A 26,267-nucleotide genomic window follows, 5' to 3' on the forward strand; every position below is an offset into this window, starting at 1 on the left:
GCTGCTAGTTACACCACAGCTGCTGTTAGTTACATCACAGCTGCTGCTAGTTACACCACAGCTGCTGCTAGTTACACCACAGCTGCTGTTAGTTACACCACAGCTGCTACTAGTTACATCACAGCTGCCGCTAGTTACACCACAGCTGCTGCTAGTTACACCACAGCTGCTGCTAGTTACACCACAGCTGCCGCTAGTTACACCACAGCTGCTGCTAGTTACATCACAGCTGCCGCTAGTTACACCACAGCTGCTGCTAGTTACACCACAGCTGCTGCTAGTTACATCACAGCTGCTGCTAGTTACACCACAGCTGCTGCTAGTTACACCACAGCTGCTGCTAGTTACATCACAGCTGCTGCTAGTTACATCACAGCTGCTGTTAGTTACACCGCAGCTGCTGTTAGTTACATCCCAGCTCCTGCTAGTTACACCACAGCTGCTGCTAGTTACACCACAGCTGCTGCTAGTTACACCACAGCTGCTGCTAGTTACATCACAGCTGCTGTTAGTTACACCACAGCTGCTGTTAGTTACATCACAGCTCCTGCTAGTTACACCACAGCTGCTGCTAGTTACACCACAGCTGCTGCTAGTTACACCACAGCTGCTGCTAGTTACATCACAGCTGCTGTTAGTTACATCACAGCTGCTGTTAGTTACGTCACAGCTGCTGTTAGTTACATCACAGCTGCTGCTAGTTACACCACAGCTGCTGCTAGTTACACCACAGCTGCTGCTAGTTACATCACAGCTGCTGCTAGTTACACCACAGCTGCTGTTAGTTACGTCACAGCTGCTGTTAGTTACACCACAGCTGCTGCTAGTTACATCACAGCTGCTGCTAGTTACATCACAGCTGCTGCTAGTTACACCACAGCTGCTGCTAGTTACACCACAGCTGCTGCTAGTTACACCACAGCTGCTGCTAGTTACACCACAGCTGCTGTTAGTTACATCACAGCTGCTGCTAGTTACACCACAGCTGCTGCTAGTTACACCACAGCTGCTGTTAGTTACACCACAGCTGCTGCTAGTTACATCACAGCTGCCGCTAGTTACACCACAGCTGCTGCTAGTTACACCACAGCTGCTGCTAGTTACACCACAGCTGCTGCTAGTTACACCACAGCTGCTGCTAGTTACATCACAGCTGCCGCTAGTTACACCACAGCTGCTGCTAGTTACACCACAGCTGCTGCTAGTTACATCACAGCTGCTGCTAGTTACACCCAGCTGCTGCTAGTTACATCACAGCTGCTGCTAGTTACACCACAGCTGCTGCTAGTTACACCACAGCTGCTGCTAGTTACATCACAGCTGCTGCTAGTTACATCACAGCTGCTGCTAGTTACATCACAGCTGCCGCTAGTTACACCACAGCTGCTGCTAGTTACATCACAGCTGCTGCTAGTTACATCACAGCTGCTGCTAGTTACACCCAGCTGCTGCTAGTTACACCACAGCTGCTGTTAGTTACATCACAGCTGCCGCTAGTTACATCACAGCTGCTGTTAGTTACATCACAGCTGCTGCTAGTTACACCACAGCTGCTGCTAGTTACACCACAGCTGCTGCTAGTTACACCACAGCTGCTGCTAGTTACACCACAGCTGCTGCTAGTTACATCACAGCTGCTGCTAGTTACATCACAGCTGCTGCTAGTTACACCACAGCTGCTGTTAGTTACACCACAGCTGCTGCTAATTACATCACAGCTGCTGCTAGTTACATCACAGCTGCTGCTTGTTACATCACAGCTGCTGTTAGTTACACCACAGCAATTATAGAACAACAGTTGGCAGCAATTGCTTAGGCTCAATATAGATAGTTTTGGGAAAAAGGGACCCCCATTCTTTGAATTCTTCACTGCTGAAGATGACACTCATAAATCCAGTCAAGATGGAAAACCTACGCTAGACAGTGACTGAGTGTCACTGATAAAGAGTTAGCTCAAAGGAGCTGTGTGATGCCTCCAGCCGTTAGTGGAGACACTGAGTTGGACAAAACATTAAGAACACCTTCCTAATATTGAGTTGCAGAACAGCCTCCATTCGTCTGGGCTCGTGGACTCTACAAGGTGTTCGAAAGCCGTCCCACAGTGATGTTGACCCATGTTGACTCCAACGCTTCCCACAGTTGTGTCAAGTGGGCTGGATGTCCTTTTGGGTGGTGGACCATTCTTGATAAACACGGGAAACAGTTGAGTGTGAAAAACCCAGCAGCGTTGCAGTTCTTGACACACTGAAACTGGTGAGTCTGGCACCTACTACCAGACCACGTTCAAAGGCACTTAAATCTTTAGTCTTGCCCCGTTCACCCTCTGAATGGCACACGTATACAATCCATGTCTCTAATTGTCTCAAGGCTTAAAAATCCTTCTTTAACCCGCCTCCTCTCCTTCATCTACACTGATTGAAGTGGATTTAACAAGTGACATCAATAAGGGATCATGGCTTTCACCTGGATTCACCTGGTCAGTCTATGTCATGGAAAGAGCAGGTGTTCTTAATGTTTTGTCTCAGGGCATGTCCTCTATATTAGTGGTTTGCTACCTTCTTTGTTTACTGTACCCCAGAAGTACCCCCTCATTTGACCAGTAGGCCTACGTTCTGATGAGTCTTCCCAAGTACCCCCTGTGGATAGGATAAGTTCTGCCTGTGGATAGGATAATTCTGCCTGTGGATAGGATAAGTTCTGCCTGTGGATAGGATAAGTTCTGCCTGTGGATAGGATAAGATCTGCCTGTGGATAGGATAAGTACCCCCTGTGGATAGGATAAGTTCCCCATGTGAATAGGATAAGTTCTGCCTGTGGATAGGATAAGTTCTGCCTGTGGATAGGATACGTTCTGCCTGTGGATAGGATAAGTACCCCCTGTGGATAGGATAAGCACCCCCTGTGGATAGGATAAGTACCCCATGTGGATAGGATAAGTACCCCCTGTGGATAGGATAAGTACCCTCTGTGGATATGATAAGTACCCCCTGTGGATAGGATAAGTTCTGCCTGTGGATAGGATAAGTACCCCCTGTGGATATGATACGTTCTGCCTGTGGATATGATAAGTACCCCCTGTGGATAGGATAAGTACCCTCTGTGGATAGGATAAGTACCCTCTGTGGATAGGATAAGTACCCTCTGTGGATAGGATAAGTGCCCTCTGTGGATAGGATAAATACCCCAGGGTGAGAACCACTGCTCTATACAGTGAGTCTGTTAGTTTCTTGGTCTAGGTACATTAATCATGTAGGCTGATTGTAACCCAGCTAGTAGTTGACACTAACACAGATTTACAGGAAAGGAGCTGTGTGAGACCTCCTGCGGCCTTTATAACACAGCGTTACATGAAAGGAGCTGAGTGAAACCTCCTGCAGCCTTTATAACACAGCGTTACATGAAAGGAGCTGTGTGAGACCTCCTGCAGCCTTTATAACACAGTGTTACATGAAAGGAGCTGTGTGAGACCTCCTGCAGCCTTTATAACACAGCGTTACATGAAATGAGCTGTGTGAGACCTCCTGCTGCCTTTATAACACAGCGTTACATGAAAGGAGCTGTGTGATTCCTCCTGCAGCCTTTATAACACAGCGTTACATGAAAGGAGCTGTGTGATTCCTCCTGCAGCCTTTATAACACAGCGTTACATGAAAGGAGCTGTGTGAAACCTCCTGCAGCCTTTATAACACAGCGTTACATGAAAGGAGCTGTGTGAGACCTCCTGCAGCCTTTATAACACAGTGTTACATGAAAGGAGCTGTGTGAGACCTCCTGCAGCCTTTATAACACAGCGTTACATGAAATGAGCTGTGTGAGACCTCCTGCTGCCTTTATAACACAGCGTTACATGAAAGGAGCTGTGTGATTCCTCCTGCAGCCTTTATAACACAGCGTTACATGAAAGGAGCTGTGTGATTCCTCCTGCAGCCTTTATAACACAGCGTTACATGAAAGGAGCTGTGTGAAACCTCCGGCAGCCTTTATAACACAGCATTACATGAAATGAGCTGTGTGAAACCTCCTGCAGCCTTTATAACACAGCGTTACATGAAAGGAGCTGTGTGAAACCTCCTGCAGCCTTTATAACACAGCTTTACATGAAAGGAGCTGTGTGAAACCTCCTGCAGCCTTAATTACACAGCGTTACATGAAAGGAGCTGTGTGAAACCTCCTGCAGCCTTTATAACACAGCGTTACATGAAAGGAGCTGTGTGATTCCTCCTGCGGCCTTTAGTGTAAGTGCTGGATATACAGGGTTTGTTTTTAAGGAGAAGCACTAAGGTGATGTAAGCTGACCTTTAGAAGGGTAAGGAAACAAGGACACATGAACACCACTGATGATCTACCTCTCACTACTACACCGATAGCTGTTATGTCTCTGAGTTGGGCTGGACACTTTGCACTTTAGACAGGGTGACAGGGATCTTACTCTCCCCCGGAGTAGGAGCTCTGGTGATGGGATGGACGCTATTCTGGATATCAACCAGCCTCTCCTTGAACTTCTGCTGCAGGTACAGCTCCTCCTTGGAGTAGCTCTTAGAGAAGGCCGAGAGGAGGAGACCTACGGCCATCAGGCCGCCGCCCACGCAGAACAGCACGGCGCCCGTCAGCTTGCACACGTCCAAGGCTCGGTTGAAGCGCACGGCGTGGCTGTCCACGAAGAGGAGCTCGTCTTCCCCGAACGCTTCGATCTTAGTCGGGGTGGAGTAGCCCACCAGTAGGACAATGAGGCCTGTCACCAGAATCAGGGTTCCTAACGCTAGACAGACCTGGGGGAGAGAGAGACAGGATCAGGGTTCCTAACACTAGACAGACCTGGTGGAGAGACAGGATCAGGGTTCCTAACGCTAGACAGACCTGGGGGAGAGAGAGACAGGATCAGGGTTCCTAACACTAGACAGAACTGGGGGAGGGAGAGACAGGATCAGGGTTCCTAACACTAGACAGACCTGGAGGAGAGAGAGACAGGATCAGGGTTCCTAACACTAGACAGACCTGGTGGAGAGACAGGATCAGGGTTCCTAACACTAAACAGACCTGGGGGGGAGAGAGACAGGATCAGGGTTCCTAACACTAGACAGACCTGGTGGAGAGACAGGATCAGGGTTCCTAACACTAAACAGACCTGGGGGAGAGAGAGACAGGATCGGGGTTCCTAACACTAGACAGACCTGGGGGAGGGAGAGACAGGATCAGGGTTCCTAACACTAGACAGACCTGGGGGAGGGAGAGACAGGATCAGGGTTCCGAACACTAGACAGACCTGGGGGAGGGAGAGACAGGATCAGGGTTCCTAACGCTAGACAGACCTGGAGGAGAGAGAGACAGGATCAGGGTTCCTAAAAATAGACAGACCTGGGGGAGGGAGAGACAGGATCAGGGTTCCTAACACTAGACAGACCTGGGGGAGGGAGAGACAGGATCAGGGTTCCTAACACTAGACAGACCTGGGGGAAGGATGGATGAGAGACAGGATCAGGGTTCCTAACACTAGACAGACCTGGGGGAGGGAGAGACAGGATCAGGGTTCCTAACACTAGACAGACCTGGGGGAGGGAGAGACAGGATCAGGGTTCCTAACACTAGACAGACCTGGGGGAGGGAGAGACAGGATCAGGGAACCTAACATTAGACAGACCTGGGGGAGGGAGAGACAGAATCAGGGTTCCTAACGCTAGACAGACCTGGAGGAGGGAGAGACAGGATCAGGGTTCCTAACGCTAGACAGACCTGGGGGAGGGAGAGACAGGATCAGGGTTCCTAACACTAGACAGACCTGGGGGAGGGAGAGACAGGATCAGGGTTCCTAACACTAGACAGACCTGGGGGAGAGAGAGACAGGATCAGGGTTCCTAACACTAGACAGACCTGGGGGAGGGAGAGACGGGATCAGGGTTCCTAACACTAGACAGACCTGGGGGAGGGAGAGACAGGATCAGGGTTCCTAACAATAGACAGACCTGGGGAGGGAGAGACAGGATCAGGGTTCCTAACACTAGACAGACCTGGGGGAGGGAGAGACAGGATCAGGGTTACTAACACTAGACAGACCTGGGGAAGGAGAGACAGGATCAGGGTTCCTAACACTAGACAGACCTAGGGGAGGGAGAGACAGGATCAGGGTTCCTAACACTAGACAGACCTGGGGGAGGGAGAGACAGGATCAGGGTTCCTAACACTAGACAGACCTGGGGAGGGATAGACAGGATCAGGGTTCCTAACACTAGACAGACCTGGGGGAGGGAGAGACAGGATCAGGGTTCCTAACGCTAGACAGACCTGGGGGAGGGAGAGACAGGATCAGGGTTCCTAACACTAGACAGACCTGGGGGAGAGAGAGACAGGATCAGGGTTCCTAACACTAGACAGACCTGGGGGAGGGAGAGACAGGATCAGGGTTCCTAACACTAGACAGACCTGGAGGAGGGAGAGACAGGATCAGGGTTCCTAACACTAGACAGCCCTGGGGGAGGGAGAGACAGGATCAGGGTTCCTAACGCTAGACAGACCTGGGGGAGAGAGAGACAGGATCAGGGTTCCTAACACTAGACAGACCTGGGGGAGGGAGAGACGGGATCAGGGTTCCTAACGCTAGACAGACCTGGGGGAGGGAGAGACAGGATCAGGGTTCCTAACACTGGACAGACCTGGGGGAGGGAGAGACAGGATCAGGGTTACTAACACTAGACAGACCTGGGGAAGGAGAGACAGGATCAGGGTTCCTAACACTAGACAGACCTGGGGGAGAGAGAGACAGGATCAGGGTTCCTAACACTAGACTGACCTGGGGGAAAGAGAGACAGGATCAGGGTTCCTAACACTAGACAGACCTGGGGGGGAGAGAGACAGGATCAGGGTTCCTAACACTAGACAGACCTGGTGGAGAGACAGGATCAGGGTTCCTAACACTAAACAGACCTGGGGGAGAGAGAGACAGGATCAGGGTTCCTAACACTAGACAGACCTGGGGGAGGGAGAGACAGGATCAGGGTTCCTAACACTAGACAGACCTGGGGGAAGGAGAGACAGGATCAGGGTTCCGAACACTAGACAGACCTGGGGGAGGGAGAGACAGGATCAGGGTTCCTAACGCTAGACAGACCTGGAGGAGAGAGAGACAGGATCAGGGTTCCTAAAAATAGACAGACCTGGGGGAGGGAGAGACAGGATCAGGGTTCCTAACACTAGACAGACCTGGGGGAGGGAGAGACAGGATCAGGGTTCCTAACACTAGACAGACCTGGGGGAAGGATGGATGAGAGACAGGATCAGGGTTCCTAACACTAGACAGACCTGGGGGAGGGAGAGACAGGATCAGGGTTCCTAACACTAGACAGACCTGGGGGAGGGAGAGACAGGATCAGGGTTCCTAACACTAGACAGACCTGGGGGAGGGAGATACAGGATCAGGGTTCCTAACACTAGACAGACCTGGGGGAGGGAGAGACAGGATCAGGGAACCTAACATTAGACAGACCTGGGGGAGGGAGAGACAGAATCAGGGTTCCTAACGCTAGACAGACCTGGAGGAGGGAGAGACAGGATCAGGGTTCCTAACGCTAGACAGACCTGGGGGAGGGAGAGACAGGATCAGGGTTCCTAACACTAGACAGACCTGGGGGAGGGAGAGACAGGATCAGGGTTCCTAACACTAGACAGACCTGGGGGAGAGAGAGACAGGATCAGGGTTCCTAACACTAGACAGACCTGGGGGAGGGAGAGACGGGATCAGGGTTCCTAACACTAGACAGACCTGGGGGAGGGAGAGACAGGATCAGGGTTCCTAACAATAGACAGACCTGGGGAGGGAGAGACAGGATCAGGGTTCCTAACACTAGACAGACCTGGGGGAGGGAGAGACAGGATCAGGGTTACTAACACTAGACAGACCTGGGGAAGGAGAGACAGGATCAGGGTTCCTAACACTAGACAGACCTAGGGGAGGGAGAGACAGGATCAGGGTTCCTAACACTAGACAGACCTGGGGGAGGGAGAGACAGGATCAGGGTTCCTAACGCTAGACAGACCTGGGGGAGGGAGAGACAGGATCAGGGTTCCTAACACTAGACAGACCTGGGGGAGAGAGAGACAGGATCAGGGTTCCTAACACTAGACAGACCTGGGGGAGGGAGAGACAGGATCAGGGTTCCTAACACTAGACAGACCTGGGGGAGGGAGAGACAGGATCAGGGTTCCTAACGCTAGACAGACCTGGGGGAGAGAGAGACAGGATCAGGGTTCCTAACACTAGACAGACCTGGGGGAGGGAGAGACGGGATCAGGGTTCCTAACACTAGACAGACCTGGTGGAGGGAGAGACAGGATCAGGGTTCCTAACACTGGACAGACCTGGGGAAGGAGAGACAGGATCAGGGTTCCTAACACTTGACAGACTGGGGGAGAGAGAGACAGGATCAGGGTTCCTAACACTAGACAGACCTGGGGGAGAGAGAGACAGGATCAGGGTTCCTAACACTAGACAGACCTGGGGGAGAGAGAGACAGGATCAGGGTTCCTAACACTAGACAGACCTGGGGGAGAGAGAGACAGGATCAGGGTTCCTAACGCTAGACAGACCTGGGGGAGAGAGAGACAGGATCAGGGTTCATAACGCTAGACAGACCTGGGGGAGAGAGAGACAGGATCAGGGTTCCTAACACTAGACAGACCTGGGGGAGGGAGAGACAGGATCAGGGTTCCTAACACTAGACAGACCTGAACAGGCAGATGTTCACAGTAACCTGGCTCAATACACTACCCAGACCATGTCAGGATGTTGTCAGCACCTTGGCCCCAATATCCCAATATCCCAATATCCCAATATCCCAATATCCCAATATCCCAATATCCCAAAATCCCAATATCCCAATACCCCAATATCCCAATATCCCAATATCCCAATACCCCAATACCCCAATATCTCTTCTCTCACGTTTCATACCTTCCAGAGGACAGAGCTCCACCGACTAGGCGATCTCTGAATCTGAAAGTCTTCGTCGCGTTCCCAGATGGAGGCGGTACACTCCTCGTAGAACTGGTGGAGGTATGATCTGACGCCGTATCGCTGGTCGTGCTGCGTCGTCTGTTCAGCGTGGTCTGACCCACAGATCTCAGCACAGGCTGATGCCATCCTGACCCTTTCACCTCAGCTCTGTCTAGAGAGAGAGAGAGAGAGAGAGCACCACACTAACCTCACACACACCGGGTGCCACTGCCTGCACACAACACACACACACACACACACACACACACACACACACACACACACACACACACACACACACACACACACACACACACACACACACACACACACACACACACACACACACACACACACACACACACACACACACACACACACACACACACACATATAAACAGTTTTATTATGGGAGAGAGATATAATGCTGAATGATCAGTCACAGTGTTGCTCCCATTTTGAATCATCCATCTGTTTCCTGTTCAGGATATTAGGTTGTGTATCTACCTGCTTCCTGTTCAGGATATTAGGTTGTGTTGCTGCCTGCTATCTGCTACCTGTTCAGGATATTAGGTTGTGTTTCTGCCTGTTACCTGTTCAGGATATTAGGTTGTGTTGCTGTCTGCTACCTGTTCAGGATATTAGGTTGTGTTTCTACCTGCTTCCTGTTCAGGATATTAGGTTGTGTTTCTACCTGCTACCTGTTCAGGATATTAGGTTGTGTTTCTACCTGCTACCTGTTCAGGATATTAGGTTGTGTTTCTACCTGCTACCTGTTCAGGATATTAGGTTGTGTTTCTGCCTGCTACCTGCTACCTGTTCAGGATATTAGGTTGTGTTTCTGCCTGCTACCTGCTACATGTTCAGGATATTAGGTTGTGTTTCTGCCTGCTACCTGTTCAGGATATTAGGTTGTGTTTCTGCCTGCTACCTGCTACCTGTTCAGGATATTAGGTTGTGTTTCTGCCTGCTACCTGTTCAGGATATTAGGTTGTGTTTCTGCCTGCTACATGCTGCCTGCTACCTGCTACATGCTACCTGTTCAGGATATTAGGTTGTGTTTCTACCTGCTACATGTTCAGGATATTAGGCTGTGTTTCTGCCTGCTACATGCTACATGCTACCTGTTCAGGATACCACGTTGTGTTTCTGCCTCCTGAATAGTAATGTTCAAGCTGCTGCTTATGTAGAAACAACAACATGCAGGAATAACAAATCCACATCAACTCAGTCCATGGTGTATAACCATTATTTTTTTATATATATATTTTTAAATGTAACCTTTATTTAACTAGGTAAGTCAGTTAAGAACAAATGCTTACTTACAATGACGTCCTACCCCAGCCAAACCCGGACGACGCTGGGCAAATTGTACGCCCACCCTATGGGCCTCCCAATCACGGGCTGGTTTCTATCACATTGTGGTTCCATGGGACATAAGGGCTGGGTTCTATCACAACGTGGTTCCATGGGACATAAGGGCTGGTTTCTATCACAACGTGGTTCCATGGGACATAAGGGCTGGTTTCTATCACGCTGTGGTTCCATGGGACATAAGGGCTGGTTTCTATCACAACGTGGTTCCATGGGACATAAGGGCTGGTTTCTATCACGCTGTGGTTCCATGGGACATACGGGCTGGTTTCTATCACAACGTGGTTACATGGGACATAAGGGCTGGTTTCTATCATAACGTGGTTACATGGGACATAAGGGCTGGTTTCTATCATAACGTGGTTACATGGGACATAAGGGCTGGTTTCTATCATAATGTGGTTACATGGGACACAAGGGCTGGTTTCTATCAAACTGTGGTTACATGGGACATAAGGGCTGGTTTCTATCACATTGTGGTTCCATGGGACATAAGGGCTGGTTTCTATCACATTGTGGTTACATGGGACATAAGGGCTGGTTTCTATCATAACGTGGTTACATGGGACATAAGGGCTGGTTTCTATCATAACGTGGTTACATGGGACACAAGGGCTGGTTTCTATCACACTGTGGTTACATGGGACATAAGGGCTGGTTTCTATCACATCGTGGTTCCATGGGACATAAGGGCTGGTTTCTATCACAACGTGGTTCCATGGGACATAAGGGCTGGTTTCTATCACAACGTGGTTCCATGGGACATAAGGGCTGGTTTCTATCACGCTGTGGTTCCATGGGACATACGGGCTGGTTTCTATCACAGCGTGGTTCCATGGGACATAAGGGATGGTTTCTATCATAACGTGGTTACATGGGACATAAGGGCTGGTTTCTATCATAACGTGGTTCCATGGGACATAAGGGCTGGTTTCTATCACATTGTGGTTACATGGGACATAAGGGCTGGTTTCTATCATAACGTGGTTCCATGGGACATAAGGGCTGGTTTCTATCACATTGTGGTTCCATGGGACATAAGGGCTGGTTTCTATCATAACGTGGTTACATGGGACATAAGGGCTGGTTTCTATCACATCGTGGTTCCATCGGACATAAGGGCTGGTTTCTATCACATTGTGGTTACATGGGACATAAGGGCTGGTTTCTATCACATCGTGGTTCCATGGGACATAAGGGCTGGTTTCTATCACACTGTGGTTCCATGGGACATAAGGGCTGGTTTCTATCACATTGTGGTTCCATGGGACATAAGGGCTGGTTTCTATCACGTTGTGGTTCCATGGGACATAAGGGCTGGTTTCTATCACATTGTGGTTCCATGGGACATAAGGGCTGGTTTATATCACATCATGGTTACATGGGAGATAAGGGCTGGTTTCTATCACACTGTGGTTCCATGGGACATAAGGGATGGTTTTTATCACATTGTGGTTCCATGGGACATAAGGGCTGGTTTCTATCACATTGTGGTTCCATGGGACATAAGGGCTGGTTTCTGTCACACTGTGGTTCCATGGGACATAAGGGCTGGTTTCTATCACGTTGTGGTTCCATGGGACATAAGGGCTGGTTTCTATCACACTGTGGTTACATGGGACATAAGGGCTGAATTCTATCACATTGTGGTTCCTTGGAACATAAGGGATGCTTTCTATCATGTTGTGGTTCCATGGGACATAAGGGCTGGTTTCTATCACAATGTGGTTACATGGGACATAAGGGCTGGTTTCTATCACATTGTGGTTACATGGAACATAGGGGCTGGTTTCTATCACATTGTGGTTACATGGGACATAAGGGCTGGTTTCTATCACATCGTGGTTACATGGGACATAAGGGCTGGTTTCTATCACATTGTGGTTCCATGGGACATAAGGGCTGGTTTCTATCACATTGTGGTTACATGGAACACAGGGGCTGGTTTCTATCACGTTGTGGTTACATGGGACATAAGGGCTGGTTTCTATCACATCGTGGTTACATGGGACATAAGGGCTACCTGTTACCTTCTACCTGCTACCTGCTACCCATTTTACCTGCTTTGCTACCTGCTGCCTATTACCTGCTACCTGCTGCCTATTACCTGCTGCCTGCTGCCTATTACCTGCTACCTGCTGCCTATTACCTGCTACCTGCTGCATATTACCTGCTGCCTGCTGCCTATTACCTGCTACCTGTTTTACCTTCTACCTGTTTTACCTGCTACCTGCTGCCTATTACCTGCTACCTGCTTCCTGCTGCCTATTACCTGCTGCCTTCTACCTGCTACCTTCTACCTGCTGCCTATTACCCGCTACCTGCTTCCTGCTGCCTATTACCTGCTACCTGCTTCCTGCTGCCTATTACCTCCTACCTGCTTCCTGCTGCCTATTACCTGCTACCTGCTTCCTGCTGCCTATTACCTGCTACCTGCTTCCTGCTGCCTATTACCTGCTACCTGCTTCCTGCTGCCTATTACCTGCTACCTGCTTCCTGCTGCCTATTACCTTCTACCTGCTTCCTGCTGCCTATTACCGGCTACCTGCTTCCTGCTGCCTATTACCTGCTACCTGCTTCCTGCTGCCTATTACCTGCTGCCTGCTTCCTGCTGCCTATTACCTGCTGCCTGCTACCTGCTACCTTCTACCTGCTGCCTATTACCTGCTACCTGCTTCCTGCTGCCTATTACCTGCTGCCTGCTACCTACTACCTGCTGCCTATTACCTGCTGCCTGCTACCTGCTACCTTCTACCTGCTGCCTATTACCTGCTACCTGCTTCCTGCTGCCTATTACCTGCTGCCTGCTACCTACTACCTGCTGCCTATTACCTGCTGCCTGCTACCTACTACCTGCTGCCTATTACCTTCTATCTGCTACCTGCAACCTGCTACACTACCTGCTGGATGTTTTGTAGACTCTATCTGAATGAATAACACTGCTGTTGTCTACATGTAATCAGTGTTGAAGGATGTTATGTAGACTATCTGAATGAATAACACTGCTGTTGTCTACATGTAGTCAGTGTTGAAGGATGTTATGTAGACTATCTGAATGAATAACACTGCTGTTGTCTATATGTAGTCAGTGTTGAAGGATGTTATGTAGACTATCTGAATGAATAACACTGCTGTTGTCTACATATAGTCAGTGTTGAAGGATGTTATGTAGACTATCTGAATGAATAACACTGCTGTTGTCTATATGTAGTCAGTGTTGAAGGATGTTATGTAGACTCTATCTGAATGAATAACACTGCTGTTGTCTACATGTAATCAGTGTTGAAGGATGTTATGTAGACTATCTGAATGAATAACACTGCTGTTGTCTATATGTAGTCAGTGTTGAAGGATGTTATGTAGACTATCTGAATGAATAACAGTTATGTTGTCTACATGTAGTCAGTGTTGAAGGATGTTATGTAGACTATCTGAATGAATAACACTGCTGTTGTCTACATGTAGTCAGTGTTGAAGGATATTATGTAGACTCTCTGAATTAAAAACACTGCTGTTGTCTACATGTAGTCAGTGTTGAAGGATGTTATGTAGACTATCTGAATGAATAACACTGCTGTTGTCTATATGTAGTCAGTGTTGAAGGATGTTATGTAGACTCTCTGAATGAATAACACTGCTGTTGTCTACATGTAGTCAGTGTTGAAGGATGTTATGTAGACTATCTGAATGAATAACACTGCTGTTGTCTACATATAGTCAGTGTTGAAGGATGTTATGTAGACTCTCTGAATGAATAACACTGCTGTTGTCTATATGTAGTCAGTGTTGAAGGATGTTATGTAGACTCTCTGAATGAATAACAGTTATGTTGTCTACATGTAGTCAGTGTTGAATGATGTAGTTGTATTTGTTGTTATTTTGTAAGTTATGTGTATGCAGGACTTGTCTGTGAAAGAGACCTTGGTCTTTAAAATAAAGGTCAAATAAAATCGAATGTGCATATGGCAAAAATAATGACTTTAAATATTCAGCATTTAGTATTATGCAAAATGCTAATAATGAGATATGCAATATGTATAGTTTGTGTACTCCTTGACAATCTCTATCATACATAATAAATATGTCTCTGAAGAGCCCACAGCGTCATTTTGTTTCAATCCAATGCTTTGATGAGTAATATAACCATGTAAACACAAACCTAGTTGTCAAGTAAACAAACACAACAGAAACGACAACGTAGCCGATACAATAACCTCTGTCATACCAATTATAAGGTCACGTGGAAGCCAGTGGTCAATACACCTGATCGTGTTCTCTCACCGATTGGAACCCAACCCATTCTAGAATCTCAAATAATGAACATTTAAACCGAAACACGAAGGAAACAGTGCTATTTGCGGGGCGGTGAACATGTAGCGTAAATATGCGACCTTCTTTTATAGCTGCGACTACCAGAGCGAGAGAGAGAGAGCTGTCGCTGTCCATGGTGCTGAATGTGAATCCGCTCTACCCAAGGAGGGCAGGGACGTAAGACATGACGCCATACTGCTCTGACACACACGTCCTTCCTTCGTCTTGCCTTCACAGTCCCCTTGAGACATCTTTTTTATCTAAGATAATAGCATCAAACCATGTAATCGATTAGGCTACAAGCTGTTATCGTCAAAGTAAACGGATTTGCTTTTGGATTCTAAGAGCCACACCAGGCGCATGCTATAGGCTAAATAAAGTTGAGATTGGGAAGTCAACTGTCTATTTACAAAACTACAAACACTATTGATCTGAGTCTGACAACACGTCTTCTGTCTAGTTCTTTCAAAAATAAATACATAACTCGACAGTTAATCCCACTCTAAATGTTGACACAGTAGATCAAGACATTTTCTCATTTTAAATGTTACTTCCAGATGTTGAAATGCCATACAATGAATCATATTTCCACCACTATTATGTAATCCACATCAGATAGCCTAGTACAGTCGTTTCCACTATGAACCCGTTTTAAAAAACCGTTAAAACAATATCCGAATGCATAGAAGGCTGAAATCTACCTGTCATAACCGGCTTGGAGAGTGATCACTCGCGGCTGTTCCTTCACTCAGGTCCCATCACTCTAGATTCTTAGCTCCGACAGTCTCCCTATCGATGATTCAGACTCACGCTGGCTTCTGCGCAGGCGTCAGATCCATGTCTTGTCGACATGCTCAAAGAGGGTCACAGTATAATGGCGTCATTTTGTAGGCACTAACTCCGCCATGGTTCGTTGGATAAAGTCTATGGGAAATACGTTTTTTTTTTTTTTTTTTTTTCGATAAACGCTGAAACTAAGGTATGTGGTAAACACAGGCTTAGGAGATCTGAAATGTTTTGTTCTATGAGATAGTTTTCGTCAGTTTTCTTCACTTTTTGTGAATTTTGAACCATTTATGTAATACAAAAATAACAACATATAAAGCACATACAAATCAAATCAAATTATAATATATATTATTAATTATTATTATTATATTAATAATTATAATTATATAACAAACTGACCCTAGCCCCCCGACACATAAACTACTGCAGCATAAATACTGGAATCCTAGCTTCATAAGTCATAAAGGTCATGTTAGATGACTCATATTACCTCATATAATTTATAAGATGTTCTAAGCCTAAGCAGATCTTATTTCCAGCGTTTATCCCAAAACCCTATTCTTTCCCCATTAACTTCTCTAGAGGTAACTCATTTCCTGGTTTTAGGACTGCAAGCTGGTGAGCCCCGTGGCAGGTAGAGGTGGGGCCGCGTGATGATTGGTTGGTTGCGACTGGAGGTAGTCTGGGCTCATAATTCTGATGTTTTGAGCAGTCGACAGAAACACAGCCTAAAAGCCCAAAGAGCAAGCAATGCAGAGGCAGAAGCACGTGCAACGTGTGTATGATATCAGTGATTACATTTAAGATAAAACAAAAAGTTGGTTCATAGGAACAGCAGAACATGGAGCTCAGTCCTTATCTTATACGTGGAAGACGATGGAGCAAATCTAAAATTGATATTCAAATATTGTATGTGACTGGGTCTGGGTATCTGGTGGACCCTGACTGTGAAAACCTGAATACCTAAAGCCTTATCCTGACTGTGATAACCTGAAGACCTGACATCTTACCCTGACTGTAAATAACCTGAAGATCTACATCCTGACTGTGATAACCTGAAGACCTAAAGCCTTATCCTGACTGTGATAACCTGAAGACCTAAATCCTTACCCTGACTGTGATAACCTGAAGACCTACAGCCTTATCCTGACTGGGATAACCTGAATACCTAAAGCCTTACCCTGACTGTAAATAACCTGAAGACCTAAATCCTTATCCTGACTGTGATAACCTGAAGACCTAAAGCCTTATCCTGACTGTGATAACCTGAAGACCTACATCCTTATCCTGACTGTAATAACCTGAAGACCTGAAGCCTTATCCTGACTGTAATAACCTGAAGACCTAAATCCTTATCCTGACTGTGATAACCTGAAGACCTGAAGCCTTACCCTGACTGTAAATAACCTGAAGACCTAAATCCTTATCCTGACTGTGATAACCTGAAGACCTAAAGCCTTATCCTGACTGTAATAACCTGAAGACCTGAAGCCTTATCCTGACTGTAATAACCTGAAGACCTGAAGCCTTATCCTGACTGTAATAACCTGAAGACCTGAAGCCTTATCCTGACTGTAATAACCTGAAGACCTGAAGCCTTATCCTGACTGTAATAACCTGAAGACCTGAAGCCTTATCCTGACTGTAATAACCTGAAGACCTGAAGCCTTATCCTGACTGTAATAACCTGAAGACCTGAAGCCTTATCCTGACTGTAATAACCTGAAGACCTGAAGCCTTATCCTGACTGTAATAACCTGAAGACCTGAAGCCTTATCCTGACTGTAATAACCTGAAGACCTGAAGCCTTATCCTGACTGTGATAACCTGAAGACCTAAATCCTTATCCTGACTGTAATAACCTGAAGACCTGAAGCCTTATCCTGACTGTAATAACCTGAAGACCTGAAGCCTTATCCTGACTGTAATAACCTGAAGACCTGAAGCCTTATCCTGACTGTAATAACCTGAAGACCTGAAGCCTTATCCTGACTGTAATAACCTGAAGACCTGAAGCCTTATCCTGACTGTAATAACCTGAAGACCTGAAGCCTTATCCTGACTGTAATAACCTGAAGACCTGAAGCCTTATCCTGACTGTAATAACCTGAAGACCTGAAGCCTTATCCTGACTGTAATAACCTGAAGACCTGAAGCCTTATCCTGACTGTGATAACCTGAAGACCTGAAGCCTTATCCTGACTGTAATAACCTGAAGACCTGAAGCCTTATCCTGACTGTAATAACCTGAAGACCTGAAGCCTTATCCTGACTGTAATAACCTGAAGACCTGAAGCCTTATCCTGACTGTAATAACCTGAAGACCTGAAGCCTTATCCTGACTGTGATAACCTGAAGACCTGAAGCCTTATCCTGACTGTAATAACCTGAAGACCTGAAGCCTTATCCTGACTGTAATAACCTGAAGACCTGAAGCCTTATCCTGACTGTAATAACCTGAAGACCTAAATCCTTATCCTGACTGTAATAACCTGAAGACCTGAAGCCTTATCCTGACTGTAATAACCTGAAGACCTGAAGCCTTATCCTGACTGTAATAACCTGAAGACCTGAAGCCTTATCCTGACTGTAATAACCTGAAGACCTGAAGCCTTATCCTGACTGTGATAACCTGAAGACCTGAAGCCTTATCCTGACTGTAATAACCTGAAGACCTGAAGCCTTATCCTGACTGTAATAACCTGAAGACCTGAAGCCTTATCCTGACTGTAATAACCTGAAGACCTGAAGCCTTATCCTGACTGTAATAACCTGAAGACCTGAAGCCTTATCCTGACTGTAATAACCTGAAGACCTGAAGCCTTATCCTGACTGTAATAACCTGAAGACCTGAAGCCTTATCCTGACTGTAATAACCTGAAGACCTGAAGCCTTATCCTGACTGTAATAACCTGAAGACCTGAAGCCTTATCCTGACTGTAATAACCTGAAGACCTGAAGCCTTATCCTGACTGTGATAACCTGAAGACCTGAAGCCTTATCCTGACTGTAATAACCTGAAGACCTGAAGCCTTATCCTGACTGTAATAACCTGAAGACCTGAAGCCTTATCCTGACTGTAATAACCTGAAAACCTGAAGCCTTATCCTGACTGTAATAACCTGAAGACCTGAAGCCTTATCCTGACTGTAATAACCTGAAGACCTGAAGCCTTATCCTGACTGTAATAACCTGAAGACCTGAAGCCTTATCCTGACTGTAATAACCTGAAAACCTGAAGCCTTATCCTGACTGTAATAACCTGAAGACCTGAAGCCTTATCCTGACTGTGATAACCTGAAGACCTACATCCTGACTGTAATAACCTGAAGACCTGAAGCCTTACCCTGACTGTAATAACCTGAAGACCTACATCCTGACTGTAATAACCTGAAGACCTGAAGCCTTATCCTGACTGTAATAACCTGAAGACCTGAAGCCTTATCCTGACTGTGATAACCTGAAGACCTGAAGCCTTACCCTGACTGTGATAACCTGAAGACCTACATCCTTATCCTGACTGTAATAACCTGAAGACCTGAAGCCGTATCCTGACTGTAATAACCTGAAGACCTGAAGCTTTATCCTGACTGTAATAACCTGAAGACCTGAAGCCTTATCCTGACTGTAATAACCTGAAGACCTGAAGCCTTATCCTGACTGTAATAACCTGAAGACCTGAAGCCTTATCCTGACTGTGATAACCTGAAGACCTGAAGCCTTATCCTGACTGTAATAACCTGAAGCCTTATCCTGACTGTAATAACCTGAAGACCTGAAGCCTTATCCTGACTGTAATAACCTGAAGACCTGAAGCCTTATCCTGACTGTGATAACCTGAAGACCTGAAGCCTTATCCTGACTGTGATAACCTGAAGACCTGAAGCCTTATCCTGACTGTGATAACCTGAAGACCTGAAGCCTTATCCTGACTGTAATAACCTGAAGACCTGAAGCCTTATCCTGACTGTAATAACCTGAAGACCTGAAGCCTTATCCTGACTGTGATAACCTGAAGACCTGAAGCCTTATCCTGACTGTGATAACCTGAAGACCTGAAGCCTTATCCTGACTGTAATAACCTGAAGACCTACATCCTGACTGTAATAACCTGAAGACCTGAAGCCTTATCCTGACTGTAATAACCTGAAGACCTGAAGCCTTATCCTGACTGTAATAACCTGAAGACCTGAAGCCTTATCCTGACTGTGATAACCTGAAGACCTGAAGCCTTATCCTGACTGTGATAACCTGAAGACCTGAAGCCTTATCCTGACTGTGATAACCTGAAGACCTGAAGCCTTATCCTGACTGTGATAACCTGAAGACCTGAAGCCTTATCCTGACTGTAATAACCTGAAGACCTGAAGCCTTATCCTGACTGTAATAACCTGAAGACCTGAAGCCTTATCCTGACTGTGATAACCTGAAGACCTGAAGCCTTATCCTGACTGTAATAACCTGAAGACCTGAAGCCTTATCCTGACTGTAATAACCTGAAGACCTGAAGCCTTATCCTGACTGTAATAACCTGAAGACCTGAAGCCTTATCCTGACTGTAATAACCTGAAGACCTGAAGCCTTATCCTGACTGTGATAACCTGAAGACCTGAAGCCTTATCCTGACTGTAATAACCTGAAGACCTGAAGCCTTATCCTGACTGTAATAACCTGAAGACCTGAAGCCTTATCCTGACTGTAATAACCTGAAGACCTACATCCTGACTGTAATAACCTGAAGACCTGAAGCCTTATCCTGACTGTAATAACCTGAAGACCTGAAGCCTTATCCTGACTGTGATAACCTGAAGACCTGAAGCCTTATCCTGACTGTAATAACCTGAAGACCTGAAGCCTTAGCCTGACTGTAATAACCTGAAGACCTGAAGCCTTATCCTGACTGTGATAACCTGAAGACCTGAAGCCTTATCCTGACTGTGATAACCTGAAGACCTGAAGCCTTATCCTGACTGTGATAACCTGAAGACCTACAGTCTTATGCTGACTGTGATAACCTGAAGACCTGAAGCCTTATCCTGACTGTAATAACCTGAAGACCTGAAGTCTTATCCTGACTGTAATAACCTGAAGACCTGAAGCCTTATCCTGACTGTGATAACCTGAAGACCTACAGTCTTATGCTGACTGTGATAACCTGAAGACCTGAAGCCTTATCCTGACTGTGATAACCTGAAGACCTGAAGCCTTATCCTGACTGTGATAACCTGAAGACCTGAAGCCTTATGCTGACTGTAATAACCTGAAGACCTGAAGCCTTATCCTGACTGTGATAACCTGAAGACCTGAAGCCTTATCCTGACTGTGATAACCTGAAGACCTGAAGCCTTATCCTGACTGTAATAACCTGAAGACCTGAAGCCTTATCCTGACTGTGATAACCTGAAGACCTGAAGCCTTATCCTGACTGTAATAACCTGAAGACCTGAAGCCTTATCCTGACTGTGATAACCTGAAGACCTGAAGCCTTATCCTGACTGTAATAACCTGAAGACCTGAAGCCTTATCCTGACTGTAATAACCTGAAGACCTGAAGCCTTATCCTGACTGTAATAACCTGAAGACCTGAAGCCTTATCCTGACTGTAATAACCTGAAGACCTGAAGCCTTATCCTGACTGTAATAACCTGAAGACCTGAAGTCTTATCCTGACTGTAATAACCTGAAGACCTGAAGCCTTATCCTGACTGTAATAACCTGAAGACCTGAAGTCTTATCCTGACTGTAATAACCTGAAGACCTGAAGCCTTATCCTGACTGTGATAACCTGAAGACCTGAAGCATTATCCTGACTGTAATAACCTGAAGACCTAAAGCATTATCCTGACTGTAATAACCTGAAGACCTGAAGCCTTATCCTGACTGTGATAACCTGAAGACCTGAAGCCTTATCCTGACTGTAATAACCTGAAGACCTGAAGCCTTATCCTGACTGTAATAACCTGAAGACCTGAAGCCTTATCCTGACTGTGATAACCTGAAGACCTGAAGCCTTATCCTGACTGTGATAACCTGAAGACCTGAAGCCTTATCCTGACTGTGATAACCTGAAGACCTGAAGCCTTATCCTGACTGTAATAACCTGAAGACCTGAAGCCTTATCCTGACTGTAATAACCTGAAGACCTGAAGCCTTATCCTGACTGTGATAACCTGAAGACCTGAAGCCTTATCCTGACTGTGATAACCTGAAGACCTGAAGCCTTATCCTGACTGTAATAACCTGAAGACCTGAAGCCTTATCCTGACTGTGATAACCTGAAGACCTGAAGCCTTATCCTGACTGTAATAACCTGAAGACCTGAAGTCTTATCCTGACTGTGATAACCTGAAGACCTGAAGCCTTATCCTGACTGTAATAACCTGAAGACCTGAAGCCTTATCCTGACTGTGATAACCTGAAGACCTGAAGTCTTATCCTGACTGTGATAACCTGAAGACCTGAAGCCTTATCCTGACTGTAATAACCTGAAGACCTGAAGTCTTATCCTGACTGTAATAACCTGAAGACCTGAAGCCTTATCCTGACTGTAATAACCTGAAGACCTGAAGCCTTATCCTGACTGTAATAACCTGAAGACCTGAAGCCTTATCCTGACTGTAATAACCTGAAGACCTGAAGTCTTATCCTGACTGTAATAACCTGAAGACCTGAAGCCTTATCCTGACTGTAATAACCTGAAGACCTGAAGCCTTATCCTGACTGTAATAACCTGAAGACCTGAAGCCTTATCCTGACTGTGATAACCTGAAGACCTGAAGCCTTATCCTGACTGTGATAACCTGAAGACCTGAAGCCTTATCCTGACTGTAATAACCTGAAGACCTGAAGCCTTATCCTGACTGTAATAACCTGAAGACCTGAAGCCTTATCCTGACTGTAATAACCTGAAGACCTGAAGCCTTATCCTGACTGTAATAACCTGAAGACCTACATCCTGACTGTAATAACCTGAAGACCTGAAGTCTTATCCTGACTGTAATAACCTGAAGACCTGAAGCCTTATCCTGACTGTAATAACCTGAAGACCTGAAGCCTTATCCTGACTGTGATAACCTGAAGACCTGAAGCCTTATCCTGACTGTGATAACCTGAAGACCTGAAGCCTTATCCTGACTGTAATAACCTGAAGACCTGAAGCCTTATCCTGACTGTGATAACCTGAAGACCTGAAGCCTTATCCTGACTGTAATAACCTGAAGACCTGAAGCCTTATCCTGACTGTAATAACCTGAAGACCTGAAGCCTTATCCTGACTGTGATAACCTGAAGACCTGAAGCCTTATCCTGACTGTGATAACCTGAAGACCTGAAGTCTTATCCTGACTGTGATAACCTGAAGACCTGAAGCCTTATCCTGACTGTAATAACCTGAAGACCTGAAGCCTTATCCTGACTGTGATAACCTGAAGACCTGAAGCCTTATCCTGACTGTAATAACCTGAAGACCTGAAGCCTTATCCTGACTGTAATAACCTGAAGACCTGAAGTCTTATCCTGACTGTAATAACCTGAAGACCTGAAGCCTTATCCTGACTGTAATAACCTGAAGACCTGAAGCCTTATCCTGACTGTAATAACCTGAAGACCTGAAGTCTTATCCTGACTGTGATAACCTGAAGACCTGAAGCCTTATCCTGACTGTAATAACCTGAAGACCTGAAGCCTTATCCTGACTGTGATAACCTGAAGACCTGAAGCCTTATCCTGACTGTAATAACCTGAAGACCTGAAGCCTTATCCTGACTGTAATAACCTGAAGACCTGAAGCCTTATCCTGACTGTAATAACCTGAAGACCTGAAGTCTTATCCTGACTGTGATAACCTGAAGACCTGAAGCCTTATCCTGACTGTAATAACCTGAAGACCTGAAGCCTTATCCTGACTGTGATAACCTGAAGACCTGAAGCCTTATCCTGACTGTGATAACCTGAAGACCTGAAGCCTTATCCTGACTGTGATAACCTGAAGACCTGAAGCCTTATCCTGACTGTGATAACCTGAAGACCTGAAGCCTTATCCTGACTGTAATAACCTGAAGACCTGAAGTCTTATCCTGACTGTAATAACCTGAAGACCTGAAGCCTTATCCTGACTGTAATAACCTGAAGACCTGAAGCCTTATCCTGACTGTAATAACCTGAAGACCTGAAGCCTTATCCTGACTGTGATAACCTGAAGACCTGAAGCCTTATCCTGACTGTGATAACCTGAAGACCTACATCCTGACTGTGATAACCTGAAGACCTGAATCCTGACTGTAATAACCTGAAGACCTGAAGCCTTATCCTGACTGTAATAACCTGAAGACCTGAAGCCTTATCCTGACTGTAATAACCTGAAGACCTGAAGTCTTATCCTGACTGTAATAACCTGAAGACCTGAAGCCTTATCCTGACTGTAATAACCTGAAGACCTGAAGCCTTATCCTGACTGTAATAACCTGAAGACCTGAAGCCTTATCCTGACTGTGATAACCTGAAGACCTGAAGCCTTATCCTGACTGTAATAACCTGAAGACCTGAAGCCTTATCCTGACTGTGATAACCTGAAGACCTGAAGCCTTATCCTGACTGTGATAACCTGAAGACCTGAAGCCTTATCCTGACTGTAATAACCTGAAGACCTGAAGTCTTGGTATTGACTTGCATTGCAACACAAGGTTATGTTCCTCATGGTTCACTGAACGACGTCCATTACATATGCAGTGCCCTCCGAAATTATTACCCTTGATACAGATCAGCAATAATGACTGAGCTATATTGTATGCTCCAAAAATGTGACGAATTATATTATTTTATACTAATACAATTGCTAAGGAGAAAGATATTTTGATTAACAAGTAATATTTTTTCCCCCAAAAAGGTAGGGGTCAAAATGATTGACACCGCTAAAGATTCTTATAAATAAAGTGGACAAAAGTTTAGTATTTGGTCCCATACTGCTGACATGCAATGACTACACCAAGCTGGTGACTTTACAAACGGGTTGGATGCATTTACAGTTCGTTTTGGCTGTGTTTCAGATTGTTCTGAGCCTAATAGAAATTAATGATAAAAAATAAAAGTTCAGCTCCATTAAATATACCTGTATGGCTCTACAGTAATGACCACCTCCATTAAATATACCTGTATGGCTCTACAGTAATGACCACCTCCATTAAATATACATGTATGGCTCTACAGTAATGACCACCTCCATTAAATATACCTGTATGGCTCTACAGTAATGACCACCTCCATTAAATATACCTGTATGGCTCTACGGTAATGACCACCTCCATTAAATATACCTGTATGGCTCTACAGTAATAATATGTAGATGGTACAACCAGCCCTGACTGGATGTGTGTTTCCATAGGAACTAGGGATGTAATAGTGCCAACCCTCCCCAACGAGACAAGCAGGCTGATATCAACAGTTAAATGAGGCCCAGAAACAGGACAGAACAAGCTGTGAGATCCCCTTTGCAACACCTCTCTGTTTTGGACAAGATCTTGGACATGTTTCTAATAATGATGTAAGAATTATACAACTCCTATAAAGGAGAATGGACTGGAATTAAACCACCGATGAGGGTAAGATTTTACACACAACAACCTTTCCTTACGTTCTACGCGGTTGAAATCTTACAATGATTCTAGAACCAATCCCCCTGAATTGAATTCCCGTCAGCATATTTATAGCTCCATTTAAAAAAATGTAACTTTGCAAGTCAGTTAAGAACATATTCGTATTTACAATGATGACTTAGCAACAATGGGTTAACTGCTTTGTTCCGGGTGCAGAACAACAGATTTTTACCTTGTCAGCTCAGGGATTCGATCAAACAACCTTTTGGGTTACTAGCCCAACGCTCTAACCGCTAGGCTACCTGTCGCCCGTCGTGAGGGCGGACCAGGCTGTCTTAGATCTGAAATGAGTCATCTGTGTGAGTCACACTACATCATGGGACACTTCCAGCTTCTGTTATTAACATGTAAGACTGAACAACACTGCTGCCACACATTTACGTAGCATGTGAATCAAATCAAATCAAATGTATTTATATAGCCCTTCTTACATCAGCTGATGTCTCAAAGTGCTGTACAGAAACCCAGCCTAAAACTCCAAACAGCAAGCAATGCAGGTGTAGAAGCAAGGTGGCTAGGAAAAACTCCCTAGAAAGGCCAAAACCTAGGAAGAAACCTAGAGAGGAACCAGGCTATGAGGGGTGGCCAGTCCTCTTCTGGCTGTGCCGGGTGGAGATTATAACAGAACATGGCCAAGATGTTCAAAATGTTCATAAATGAAATGTGAAGCGAGCATTTAGGCATTAGTCACTGGTTCCCATTTCTCTCTTTTTACCGGAGGTAACAGATGAGGGAGGAGAACACTGCCAAAACACCAAAAACAGGATTCCTTTTTACAAACACCTAATCAATTAAATCAATCAATTACTGTAATGAATCAACCTGTCTAGCAAATATGTGACCAGATTCCAGTACGCATCAAATCACTTTATAAATGTCCACGTTGTGTTTCTGATTCTGGGTTCTCTGGCCAATGATGGAAGGCCTACCTTCAGTAATAAAACACTAAGTCCACAACAGGACCACTGTATGTTGGACCCTGGCATCATCCGGTTAACATACTCCTGAACAGATGTTGTATTCCACCGTGTGTCCCTTGTGGGTAAAGGCCTGTGTTGTCTTCCTGGCAGCAGAGTTGTTCAGTGTTACATGTTAATAACAGAAGCTGGAAGTGTACCAAGATGCAGTGTGACTCATACAGATGAGTCATTCAAATCTAA

The 26,267-nt window shown here is 45.8% G+C and overlaps 1 protein-coding gene across 2 annotated transcripts; it reads right to left on the minus strand.

The window, feature by feature from the left end:
- Positions 1-3,358: 3,358 nt before the first annotated feature.
- LOC139572857 (neurensin-1-like) lies at positions 3,359-15,482 on the minus strand. 2 transcript variants are annotated; one of them, XM_071395667.1, is made up of 3 exons: positions 15,370-15,482; positions 8,942-9,215; positions 3,359-4,769 (listed from the first exon to the last, which is right to left on the minus strand). In XM_071395667.1, the coding sequence occupies exons 2-3, from the start codon at positions 9,128-9,130 to the stop codon at positions 4,371-4,373; spliced, it is 588 nt and encodes a 195-aa protein (XP_071251768.1). In that variant the 5' UTR covers positions 9,131-9,215; positions 15,370-15,482; the 3' UTR covers positions 3,359-4,370. The 2 variants fall into 2 exon arrangements, with proteins under 2 accessions (XP_071251768.1, XP_071251769.1); XM_071395668.1 differs by having other exon boundaries at positions 8,942-9,155; positions 15,370-15,471.
- Between the last annotated feature and the right edge of the window lie 10,785 nt (positions 15,483-26,267).

The sequence above is a fragment of the Salvelinus alpinus genome, chromosome 4, assembly GCF_045679555.1.
Source record: "Salvelinus alpinus chromosome 4, SLU_Salpinus.1, whole genome shotgun sequence".
Taxonomy (NCBI): Eukaryota; Metazoa; Chordata; class Actinopteri; order Salmoniformes; family Salmonidae; genus Salvelinus; species Salvelinus alpinus.